This window comes from Diachasmimorpha longicaudata, chromosome 12, assembly GCF_034640455.1.
Source record: "Diachasmimorpha longicaudata isolate KC_UGA_2023 chromosome 12, iyDiaLong2, whole genome shotgun sequence".
Classification (NCBI taxonomy): domain Eukaryota; kingdom Metazoa; phylum Arthropoda; class Insecta; order Hymenoptera; family Braconidae; genus Diachasmimorpha; species Diachasmimorpha longicaudata.
In genome coordinates, this window is record NC_087236.1 from 4,155,166 (window position 1) to 4,167,906 (window position 12,741).

At 35.0% G+C, this 12,741-nt stretch overlaps 2 protein-coding genes across 2 annotated transcripts; one reads left to right on the forward strand and one right to left on the reverse strand.

Moving 5' to 3' along the window:
- The first annotated feature begins 924 nt into the window (after positions 1–924).
- Positions 925–9,462, forward strand: LOC135167845 (sodium-coupled monocarboxylate transporter 1-like). The gene is made up of 13 exons (XM_064131449.1): positions 925–1,178; positions 1,715–1,874; positions 2,329–2,394; positions 2,627–2,746; positions 3,558–3,712; positions 4,050–4,190; positions 4,498–4,606; positions 4,696–4,805; positions 5,970–6,153; positions 6,725–6,811; positions 8,488–8,669; positions 8,892–9,078; positions 9,155–9,462. Exons 1-13 carry the CDS (start codon positions 988–990, stop codon positions 9,218–9,220), a joined length of 1,758 nt encoding a protein of 585 aa, XP_063987519.1. The 5' UTR covers positions 925–987; the 3' UTR covers positions 9,221–9,462.
- Positions 9,463–9,536: 74 nt separating this feature from the next.
- On the reverse strand, positions 9,537–12,175 carry LOC135167846 (CCR4-NOT transcription complex subunit 9). Its single transcript, XM_064131450.1, has 3 exons — positions 11,710–12,175; positions 10,977–11,371; positions 9,537–10,707 (listed from the first exon to the last, which is right to left on the reverse strand). Exons 1-3 carry the CDS (start codon positions 12,034–12,036, stop codon positions 10,506–10,508), a joined length of 924 nt encoding a protein of 307 aa, XP_063987520.1. The 5' UTR covers positions 12,037–12,175; the 3' UTR covers positions 9,537–10,505.
- Between the last annotated feature and the right edge of the window lie 566 nt (positions 12,176–12,741).

Below are 12,741 nucleotides of genomic sequence, written 5' to 3' on the forward strand. Positions count from 1 at the left end.
CTGGATTAATTTTAATTAACCTCATTGAATTAATTAAATTGGGATTAATTTATTTTAAATAATTCGAACTGGTTAATAAGTGAAGTAATTAATTCTTTTTAGTTGCACACTTGGAAGGGACGTCCTTTTCGGTTCGTTCCCTCAGAGGAACTAAATAAAATGACAAAGGAAAACAACCCCCTGGGACTGATGACACATTAACGAAGGTCCCAATCATGAAACTCAGTTTAAAGACAAGAAGACAGAGCATACACACCATACCCTAAACTTCTTGGAATGTTCAGTCATAAATAGTTTATTTCAGGACAAATGTCATAGGGATTTTTACTCGCAGGATATCGTCAACCCAGGGCCAGCCCCTGGACGAGAAAACCAAAACGAAAAAAAAAATAAAGCAGAGAAATGTCTTCAGAAAAAATCGGAATCAAATAAATTGTATAGAAAAATCGAATGCATCTGATAGGTAAATATCAATCCAACATAATTATCTACTAATTATCGTAATCAACTAGTTTATTTTGTAAATTCATTAATTTGTTCTCTCTAACCCAGTAGACACGTCGAAAAAACATTCCACCATGCGAACTTTCGTTCAAAATAACCCGTCAATGAACAAAAAATCATTTAATCTATTTTTAGATCCAGACAAAATCCTATAAAAACATCACCACGTGTTGCAGTTCCCCTAGCGAACTACAAAGGATTTTATCCAATTGAACTTACGTGGATTGTAACTTCGTGATTATAAAGGCCACCGGGTTATTCTATACACGAACAATTGTCAGAAAATGAACAGAGATGGTTCAACCTGAGGTGGTGCTACCAATGAAGACAGACGAATGCTGCAATTATTCAATCCCCGGGTCGTTTCGTGCTCCTGTGTATGATTGTCGTCTGAAAAGCTGACAATCTGGATCACAGTTTCGTGCGTTCTGTCATTCAGAGCACGCCTAGAAGAATCACAGTGAAGAGAACTGTCAGTGATACATGACAATGGATGAGACACGATTTTTTGATCTGTTTGACTGTGTGATATTCGTGATGATGCTGGGGGTGTCGGCAGCTGTTGGAATTTATTATGCCTGGAAGGATAGAAAAACACCTGATGCAGTCGCTGAGTACCTCGTGGGAGGAAAAAATATGACGATATTTCCAATCAGCATGTCACTCATCGCCAGGTAATGACAGATAAATTTTTATTAATTTCCCATCAGGGAAATTAGCATCTCCACAAGCAAATTTCGATTCTCCATCGTATCTTCACGTTTCGAGGGCTCTGCAATCCTCGACCATTTTCCAAGAGATGTCTGTATGTGTGGGTGTCACTGTATGGACCCAAACTTCCGTTAATGATTTATTAATAATAAATTATAAGCTCGAGGTGATTAATGAAGCGATCGACAGGTCTTCACGTGACTCAGCGCTGATTAGATTTTGGAACAGATCGGTCGGGGGATTTTCGGTTTTATGTGGGGGAAAATGTCAACTTTAATGTTTGTTAAAATATTTATTTATTCTGAATAACAATGGAGAACGGCTGTTAAATATAAAAAAAATTCCAGCAGTCGAATGAAGTTGAAAATAAATTTTATTGGATGAAAATTAAGTATTTGTTGGCATTAAGTTTTTAGTATTAATTTTATAGTCGTTTTCTAGTAATAGAATAGATTTTATTGGGTGAAAATTAACCAGTTCTTTGTCATTAAATTTCTAGTTACATATCTGGAATTGCACTACTGGGATTCCCCGCTGAAATGTACGTGTATGGAACACAATTGTGGGCAACTGTGATTGGAGATGGTCTTGTATCACTCACTATGGCTATTGTATACTTACCCGTCTTTTACGGCCTGCAGATCACATCTTCCTATGAGGTAAAATATAAACAAATAAAATCAGTAGAGAATTACAATGAAATTGTGTCAAATTCGCCGAAAGAATTGTTATTATTTATTATCCCACGTAGAGAAATTTCTGTCTATCGAAGATCTTCTACAAATCTTCAGATGAATCAGCGAAAGCTCGGAAGATCTCTCTGATGATCTTAAAAGTTTATTTGAACGATCTTCGAAAGACAATTTTTTAAAATATTTATTCGCTTCAGAGCTTTTTAAAAATGTTTTTCAAAGTCAAATGCAGACTTTGTCTTTCACTGTATTGTAATATTGTCTTTGAAGATCTTCCAATGAATATATTTGCTTCTCCAAGAAGATCTTCGGCTCACAATTAATTTCCTACGCGAAATTTTTTAAACTAAAATTAATTAAATTTGGCGGATCGACAACATTTTAAATAATTTATTGAACTATTATTTTATTTTGTTTACAGTATTTAGAACTTCGATTCAGTCCAGCGGTGCGACTACTCGGCTCCATAATATTCCTCATAAAAATGGTGATAATGAAATATTTGACGTTTAATATTGGTAATATAATGATAATGATGATACCCCATGAAATATTCATAAAATCTATTTGTGAATGAAAGCACTATTTTGTGAATGAAAAAGGTCAATGGTCCAAATATCATCGTCAGGCTCACTATCACCCTATTACTCCATTCATCCACACAGTGAGTGGCGCCATGGGCATTGAACAAATAATTTTCGTCTTGATTCAAATTGCAGTTGCTCTATATTCCAATGGTGGTGTACGTACCAGCGTTAGCCTTCAATCATGTGACCGGAATTGACATGCACATTGTCTCTCCTATCGTCTGCGCTGTTTGCATCTTCTACACAACTTTGGTAAGAAAATCCTATCATATGTTAATTACTTCCTGACTCATTTTGCTTATGATACTGATTATTTTTTTATTTTAATAACATTGAAAAATTGAAATCCCAGGACGTGCACGAGAGTTTCCTCCAGTGTCATTGGTCTTTTCCTTTATTCATGTCTGTCAATTTCCTTGATAGTAGGCGGAGATAACAAGACGATTAAAATGACCGACGAAAAGTGTCAAAATGACGTCTGGGAAGATCATCCACTAGACAAATAGGGGGGGAAGTGAATGGAAGAGATTATCAGTAACGTTAGAGACTTTATCATAAAAATATGGTCAACGATTTGTTCGGTTGACCTTCACAGTAATTATTAATAGTAATAAAATAATTGATAATTTTATTAATAAAATTACTATTACCATATTAATCATTACTATGATTAATCATTACTATGAGTACTATCATTACTCATTAATAACTACTATGATTACTATGGTAATAGTAATGATTACTATAACATAGTAATCCTCAGTAGCGATGAATATTCATTTAGTTTTCTGTACCATAATCCTTCTCTTCGTAAAAAATTCGACAAAAAGTGTGAGTTCACGTCTGTAATTACATAAATCCATCAAATTTGATGGATCTTCCTAGAGATTTATTTCACTCATTGATCTCTGCCCACTATTCACTGGAATATTTCTCTAAAAATATTCTCTCCGCGTGAAAAAACTTCTGTTATTGTACCTCCTCTGCAACTAAAAACTCTTTATTTCAGGACGAATGAATACTCTCAGCTGAACTAACTTTCAGAAAACTTTTTATTTTCAAGGGCGGACTGAAAGCAGTCGTATGGACAGACACAATTCAAACGATTGTTATGTTCGGTGGAGTTATAATTGTCGCTATTCTGGGGACAATTAAAGCTGGTGGGTTCAGCCAAGTGTGGAGTAGAAATGTACACTCCGGGAGAATCGAGTTCTTCAAGTAATTATCTAGGAGGATGAACTTGTGAAAATTCGCCGATAATTATCGAGTTTAATCACGAAGCTTCGAGTGAATGAGAAAAAATTCAGGGAATGAGATATTATTTTGTTTTTGCTGAGAAGCAAAGGATTGAATGTTGTGATTGTTGAATGGAATTGAGAAAGAAATAGGAATTAATTGCAGTTTCATGCAATTCATGATTATTCAGATATTTGTTGGAGAATTGTAGAGCAGTAGATTAGTCAACACTAGAGCTAATTGGAATCCTTTAATTTTTTATCATTCAAATCGAATTATCTGTCGTCTTGATTAACCCCTGAATTAATTGTTCGAACAGCATGGATCCAGATCCCACAATTAGACACACATTTTGGAGTGTGGTAGTGGGCAATTACGTCAATTGGCTCGCCTCCTGCTCGGTAAACCAGATGATGGTTCAGCGGTGCTTATCAATGCCAAACCTGAGAAAAGCAAAAATGTGAGTAAAATATTTATTTAAAAATTACGCTGACAAACTCAATAAAAAAACGACGAATTTTCTGAAAAAATCTGCTAAATTTCTATTGAATTTATTGAATCTATTAGTTTTTAATCGATTCCACTGATTTTCTTGAACCATAAACCAGGGGAATCCCGAGGAAAAATCGTCTGGGGAATTTTCCCTGTACCCGTGGTAGGAATAGTGCGCGGGAAATTTCAAAATCAAAATTGACGTGTTGCAGTTTTATTATCAATATCACTCCAGTGATTACTCCTCAGCTATAAATATGTTTTGTTTGTTTCAGAACTATTGTTATCATGGCTGCAGGAATAATATCGATAGTCTCTCTCAGCTGCTACACGGGTACAGTCATTTATGCTGCATTTCATGACTGCGATCCAGTGAAAACCCGAGTGAGTACTGGACGATATCAATAAAAAAAAATTCATGCTTTCGAATGTCTCTCTGTTCTGTGAATTTCAAGCGAAAAATTTCTTATCAGCAAATACGCAAGCCGGATCAACTCCTCCCATTCTTCGTAATGGAAATCGCCCAGTCCGTTCCTGGACTTCCTGGAGTGTTTGTCTCTGGTGTATTCAGTGCTGCATTGAGGTAAATGTATTGTGTTGTTGTTCACATACGAATTTTCAGGACAAAATAACAGTTCAACTGAAACTAATCTCTTCAAGAGAATAAACAGAATTAGAAAATTCCGAATCCTGGGGTAAATATCCTAAAGTGCAATATTTCTAATTAAAGAACTGAGCAATTTTAATTGAAAAAATTATCATGGAAAAGTCTACTAAATTTTTTATACGAATTTCTAGGGTTTTATTGACATTTTTTGATTAATTATTTTGCGTTAGACAATTTAATTCGTCATTTACTGTGCGAAATCATGTGACAAGTATTTTCTATAAATTTTTTTTTGTAATAAATCTGGATGAAACTAAAAAATTCAAAACCAGCAGAATCTTCTAATAAAAATCATGATATGCAGAAGAACAAATCTTTTCAGTCGAGATTACATTGGTGATAACAATCCTAGATGGTCAGTGCGCATTATGACTTCCAAATGATCAACATGTTTTGCTAGTGACGCGCTCCCTCTCAGGGAAATTACAGGGATGCAATAATATTTACTCTGCAAACTCGGCACTTCGATAATAACGTGCACAACAAGTCCACGTAAACACGAGTGAAAAAGGGGAACGGCATCCCAACCCTTCTCTAGAGCATTTGCGTCTGGCGGACGTAATAAAAATAGAAATACTTTGTTTGATACTAGCGAGTGATATAATGAAAAATATAACATTCTGCGAGGGGTAGAGACATCTGTGGCCCTGAGGAACTGTTCAATTCAGCAAAAAAATGTTGTGATTTTGAAAATTATAATAATGTCGTTTAGAAAAAAAATGTTACTATTTTTTTAACTGGAGAATCCAGCGAAAATATAATATTACGGAGCTCGACCCTAATATTAAAAAATATTTATGACAATGTGAAAACATTTATGTGTTTTTTTAAATTGAAATACGATTATTTAAAAAAAAAAAGTTTATCACGTTTTCAAGTTAAAACGCTCCAAAACATTTTCTTTGATATGTTTTTATGATTTTCCATGATATACAATTGTTATTTATTATATATAGGACATATATAATGTAAGAATATATTATATATTTATTAATCGTTATTTTTAAATGTTTTATTGCTAGAAAAAAATGAAAATTTGTTCTGTTTTAACCGCAACAAAATTTAATTCATGTGTTTCAGTACAATGTCAACGGGATTGAATTCAATGTCAGGAGTTATTTATGAAGACATGATAAATCCATTGTTGAAGAGGCCTGTGTCTCAAGTTGCTGCCAGTCGAATCATGAAACTCCTAGTTGTTTTCATTGGATGTATTTGCGTCGGACTTGTATTTCTTGTGGAGAAACTCACCGGGTTGATTCAGGTATTTATGACCATTAAATTAATTCTAATCGACCTTAACTTTTAAATAAATCAAAAGTTAAATAATTATTTATTTGAGGACGAGTGCCCCAAGGGTTTTTATTCCTCGCCCTCCGCGAGTCGCCTGGAGTCGACGATACCAAACCGGAAAAACCGTTTTAACGTACTCTAAACAGCCAATCCCTGTTGAGATGAAAGAAACTGCATCTTAGCTCGTAAAAATAGGCCCATAAGGGCCTCGAAAAGGGCATCATCGGTGAAGAAAATATTTATAGGCCCATAAGGGCCTCGAAAAGGGCATCATCGGTGAAGAAAATATTTATAGGCCCATAAGGGCCTCGAAAAGGGCATCATCGGTGAAGAAAATATTTATAGGCCCATAAGGGCCTCAAAAATGGCATCATCGGTGAAGAAAATATTTTTTGATCCACCGAAAGCACAAAATTTAATCTCCACTCTCCTCACAGTCTAGTACACCCAATTAATAATTTTAAAAATCATTGTGAATTAGTGAATGAGTTGATTAGTGTCTTAATTCGTTGAGTTTATTAATCTTTGACGTTTTCTTTCAGGCAGGAAAAAGTCTCTCGAGCATAACGGCCGGACCATTGCTGGGTATTTTCACTTTGGGAATGTTTTTCCCTCAGGCAAATTCTCGGGTAATTCAAGACGAATATATTCCTTTAATATATATGTGTCTCTATGCATGCCCAGTTTCATTGCGGATTTCATACTCTTCGTGGCGTCTAAGTAATGAAAAGTGGTGACGTAAATCAGAGGTCATGAGTGCACTGAGTGAAAGAGGGACGGAGGATGATTAAAGGAGTTCTACCATTTCTCATTTTCTTCTCTTTTCATAGCAGAGATGAAAAGGACGAGTTAATAATATGGAATAATGACTGCGGTATTGGGGGTGAATTATTTTTAAAGCTTTTCATCATTTCTGGAATGAGTGATGCCTGAACTTTTTGTGGAATATTGAATACACTCTTCAAGCGCACGACGAAATTCAATGGGGAATTAGGGCTATTCGAGGGAAATTTAACTGAAGATCTGTTGAAGTTCTTTTGAATGATTATCAGAATTGCTTCGATATTTTAAGAAGTCAGAAATTGATTTTATCACAACAAAATCTGGGTTTGTGAGGCTCGTGTCAAGAAAAAAAATATCTCAATCAAAATCGTTTAATTGAGACTTAATTTAATCGAAATTAGGAAATAGACAGCTGTTAACGCTTTTCGTGGACCAAGAAATCACTTTAAAGCTCAGTTGGGTACCCAGAACTCTCTGGAATAGACAATTTTTGTTTTTCCTTTTTTTTGCAACTTAGTGCAGTCCTGGACGTCCAGGACGTGCAGTCCTGGACGTCTTCCTCTTCCTGATTAATTATTGTGTAATTATTCTCCTGTAGTAACCGATGCGCCACCTCTCACGTTATAATTTTCAAATATGGAAAATGATCTTTCACTCGAGAACAAAATTTCCAGTCTTAAATCTTCCACTTCTTTTCCTTCACTCAGAAGACAAAAAAAAATTAAAAGTCAGACATTTTCATTTAAACAATTTGAAGAGACAGTTCTCGTTAAAAATGTTTATGTGAAATTAAATTAAATGAAAATTTATCAAATTCTTTAAATCAATTGTTAAAATTTTAATATATTAACGCGTCTAAACTTATTAATTTTATCGGTTTTACTGCTCTCGTGAAAGAAAAATTTATATTAATCCCGTAAATTAACCATTACGCCTCCAGGACTTTAATTAATTTATTCTCCTCGTTTTTTTCTGTTCAACGGACTTGACGTCCTCCTGGACGTCAAGTCCAGTGCAAGAAGAGATGCAAAAAAATGAAAATTTTTTGAAAATAAAATAGAAATATGGAACCTGGCGTTTTTAATTTATACGTTAGGATAATTAAAATAAATGCAAAACCGGTAATGCCTCATTTGATGCCGAAGGGGGAGAGGTGAGGATTAGAAAAGTAAATGACGTCCTGAGGGGTTCAAGGAGGAAAAACTATCGATTTCAAATAGTTCAGTCTATCCAACCGGACCTTAAATGTCTTTTCTGTTTTTTCCGATTTATTTAGTAAAATGATCAAATCAATTATAATTCCGTAAATTTTGATATCTCCCGTTAAATGTGCAGGAATGATAGTAAAATGAACATAACACTTCGCATAAGGTCTAGATTCGCTCGAGAGAATCATTCGTTCACTATCTACTGGAGCACAAACACCACTTTATATAATACCATAGGAGTGAATATGCGCATGTTTATCAAAGTGAAAATTTCACACAACTCATTAACATGGTAATTTGTTGATGAACTCTAGGGCGCTTTGGTCGGTGCCATCCTGAGTCTGAATCTAGTGGCTTGGATATCACTGGGTACTCAAACAGCACTCGCCAATGGAGTTATCACGTATCCGATGAAACCGGTATCGACCGACGGATGTTCCGCCGAAATCCAGAGGAAATTTTCAAATTTTACTGGAGTTTTGAACGACTCAATGACGTATGCAATTTTCATCATACTTTACCAATTGATATTTAAATTTTTTATTTACAAATTTACCGATTGTCATTTACTTTTAAATAATTTATAGCCATTATTACTTATTATTAACTGTAAATAATATTTTAAAGGACAACAACATTGAGAGTGGAATGGAAAATCGTTGAAAAGGGGCGACTTTTCGCCACAAAATGTCAATAATTTTACTGATTTTGTTTATAGGGCTGAGCCATTTTTCCTGTATCGATTATCGTACCTGTGGTACACATGGATAGGATTTATAACGGCCATCCTCGTCGGTCTCTTTGTGTCCTGGCTCACCGGAAGCAATAAATACGAACTAGCCGATAAAAAACTTTACACACCGATTGTTCATAGATTTTTGTTTCCAACAAATCCAGACAAATTGGTGACTTTATTACTCACTTTGTTAACTTATTTTGTTGGAAAATTTAAGTGCATTTGTAGAATTGATTATGTTTCAGGGCTCCACGGAGCTGGGGAAAATCAATGGCGATGGTGGAGGAAATCAACGTGCGATGAATAGTTAGTGAAAATAAATGTAATAAAATATAATTTTAGATAAATTTTTTGTCTAATTATTTGAAAACTTCCCAGCATTTTGTTATTCAGGACCAGTCAACCACCTCCGAATGTTAGTTACATTATTTTTCAGATGATTTTTCATCTACAGAGTCATGTCTAGATAGATGTTATATATTATTATATTTTACAGTTATTATTGGAATTTATTTAGAGCTGAATTTTTTATAGTAGAATCTGTCGAGAAAAAAAAATCGCACAATTTTGTAAATGAAAAAAAATCGAAAAACAATGTGAAAACGTTCATAAACAATCTAGAAAATATTTAAACGCAGTATTATTTATTTGTTATTCATTCCCTTCAGTTTTTACAGACTTTGCGTTCAGAATTTTTTTTTAACTATACAAAACTATTTTACACGCAAAAAATTGAAAGCGGTCAATAAATCAAACAATTTTATAGTTTTTCCTCAATTTATTGCATTCCACTTCCGACAATTGAAATTTCATTCATTCAAATACCAAGAACTCATCAGCAATGCACTCGGTAACAGCAAAAAACTTAAGAAGTAATGAAAAAATACATAATTCTCTTATAAATACAAAGTCAGTTTAATAGTAATTAATTACCGGTACACGATGCTAAATACTAAATTCGATAAAACATACAAAATATTGTAAAGATAATATTAACCCCCATTGTATACTGATAGCCACGAGGTCATGAAATACGTAATTAATTTAATATTTTTAATTACAATCCGGTATTTATCATTTGGCAGAAGAGAAAAACAATTTATCTGGAGGTCGTCTTCAATGTACAGATGTATTCAAGAGGCAAAAAAATAATGGCAATTAATTTCTGCCTATTTTTAATTTATGTACATCTTTTCAGCCGAAGTTATCTCATTTTCATCTTCGGTCTTCATCACTCCATTCAGTATATACACGAATATAACGTTCCAGACATTAATTACAACTCTATAATCATTTTGTCGATGCATCTATGTATCCATCCTCATCCTCGAATATTACAGTTATCGAATCTTTACATTACTAATCAGAAACGTCATATTAATCTACCAGAGCCAGTATCAAAATCACAAGGCTGCCTTATAATATTTCATACTCTTCATATCTGAGATGTCATTCAGGTATTAATTCGATTGTTCCTAGTACCTGACTAATGTGACAGTTTATCGTACCCTTTGTACTATTTAAATCATGTTTATCTTTTCATTCTGATAAATCGTGGAGGCCTGCCTAGAGGCTTTTCCATTCGAAAAAATTGTATTAGGATGTGAGAGGTGACATCCCAATGGCCCTAGGATCAGGCTGGCCTGGTTGGGTTGGGGGGCCTTGCTGTGGGCCTGTCTCCAAGTTCTTCAGCAATTGATTCAACCAGTGCTTTGTCGATTTATCTTCTTGGAGACATGCTGCGAACGTATTGTCTCGGAGCTGGTCTGGGAGACATTGTCGAAGAGCCAAGAGAGCTCTGAAATAATTCAGAGAGTCAATTATTTATAAAAATTGGGGACAGCGCGTGGAACATTATTTTTAATTATTGAAAATTTATTGCGAAAGGGATGTGAACAAATACGTAATTTAATGGGCTAATGTTAAAATACAGAAAATACAACAAAATCCGATGAAAAAATTCCAACTTTTTTTCGTAGAAATTGACGTTAATTAAGTTAATGTTAGGAATGTAAATTTGAGGCATTTGTGAACGACAAATAGTCAATATAATGAACGAATAATTACCTAGGATTGTCAGACAGTCGTAAATAACACCTCACAACATGTTTGAGAAGCCTCGCTGAAGGATCTTTGGCAAGTGACAGCACCATTTTTCCCAGAATCATGGCAACATGGCTGAATCTATCATATGTCTGACAGATGTATGACAGACCACTGTCGTCCAGTAATATTTTCTGAAGAATGAACGTAGCTACAGTCTTACTAAGCTCGGATCCACTCTCCATTATTCGGAGACAGAGAGGAATTATTTCTGTCGTCAGGAGAAATGTTATCACTTCTTGTTCATCTGTCTTCACCAATGCACCAATAACCCCGAGACTAGTGAGACGCAGGTACTCGAACGGTCGTGTTTTGCTGACTGTGTGGAGAAAGGGGTAGAGGAAAAGAGGAACGTGGGCCTGTAATAACAATTAACAGGTTTTAGTTCTTATTTCTGAGTTATGTCGGAAAGCCGGTGAGTGTTGACAGGTATAATGACACTTTGGCAGAGTGAAATTTTCTTATTTTTTTGTCAAAATCAAGAGCTTTTTTCGAGCTTGAAAATGAGACGTAACTCATCTAAATTGGATCATTGGTTCAGAACATAGTGAAGATGATCAGCTGGCATAACCGCAGTTCAAGTGTATTGTCCCCAGAGAAATATTTGATTATTCATTTAAAAAATCAGAAAATTATTGAACAATAATAATATTTATCATTTTTACTGTAATTTTACGTAGTTATTTATGAAACATACCTGAAGAAATGCTGATCTAGTGTCTGGATGACTAGCGACACACTGGAGTAACGCTAGGGCGTTACAAACTCGATTGCTTTGATGAGCAGTCAAAGTAGCTGGATTGATAGCTGGATAAATATTAATAATCTCTTGTAACAATGAGGCAGCTGTGCCAAACGAGTGCCACAGCATCGGTGCCAAATCTGGCACGACCTCTCGTTTTTTACTTAACTCTAGAAGTGCATTTTCACGAGTCTCCGGATTTGATAGTTCAATGATCCAAGTATATACTTTTTCACGATCAACCGACGATTGCAAAGACGCTGGACTTTGTTGAGAGCTCATTTTACGCTGCACAATGAATATTGAAGCTTATTATCACTGGTAGAACTGGTAAACAAGTGTTGCTTGTTATTTATCAGAAATTGGTTAGGATTCCATTTTTCTCGCTTGCGGGTTCACTGAATTTGATGACGATCGCGGTGTAGAGCGTCGGATTGTTTTATTTGGGAGAAGGGAATTGCGGAGAAATACTAAACTTCGAGGGGATAAATCTTCTTTACCGACAGTCGATGGATTTGTCCAGAGAATTGATTTTCAGTAAATGGAGTAATTTTACCGTTTGCACTAGGTCTTTACCCATTTATGCTGAACTTAGAATATTTCGATAAATTCTCATTTATTTATAAATAAATATTCACACGTTCAACATACGTGGCGACCTCTGTGTGGAGCAGGCGAAGCCTCATGCTGACAGGGCGTCTCTAGGAGTGACCTGTGTGTGCTACATTATCGACTCACTAATAATTAGGCAAATTAATTATTGAACTACAAACGATTCCCTATCGATATGGAATGAAATTATTGAAAAACATAAATTATCACTGATCTGTCGGCCATGTTGGATTTTTCATGATTTTTCGGGTATTTACATACGAATTTACTGTAATTAGATCAAATACTTCAAGAGTTTATCTTCAATGTCGTGTGGATGTTGTAGAAACCAACGCAAGATGGCCGTACCATTGTGTGACTACATGTGGCGAGGGC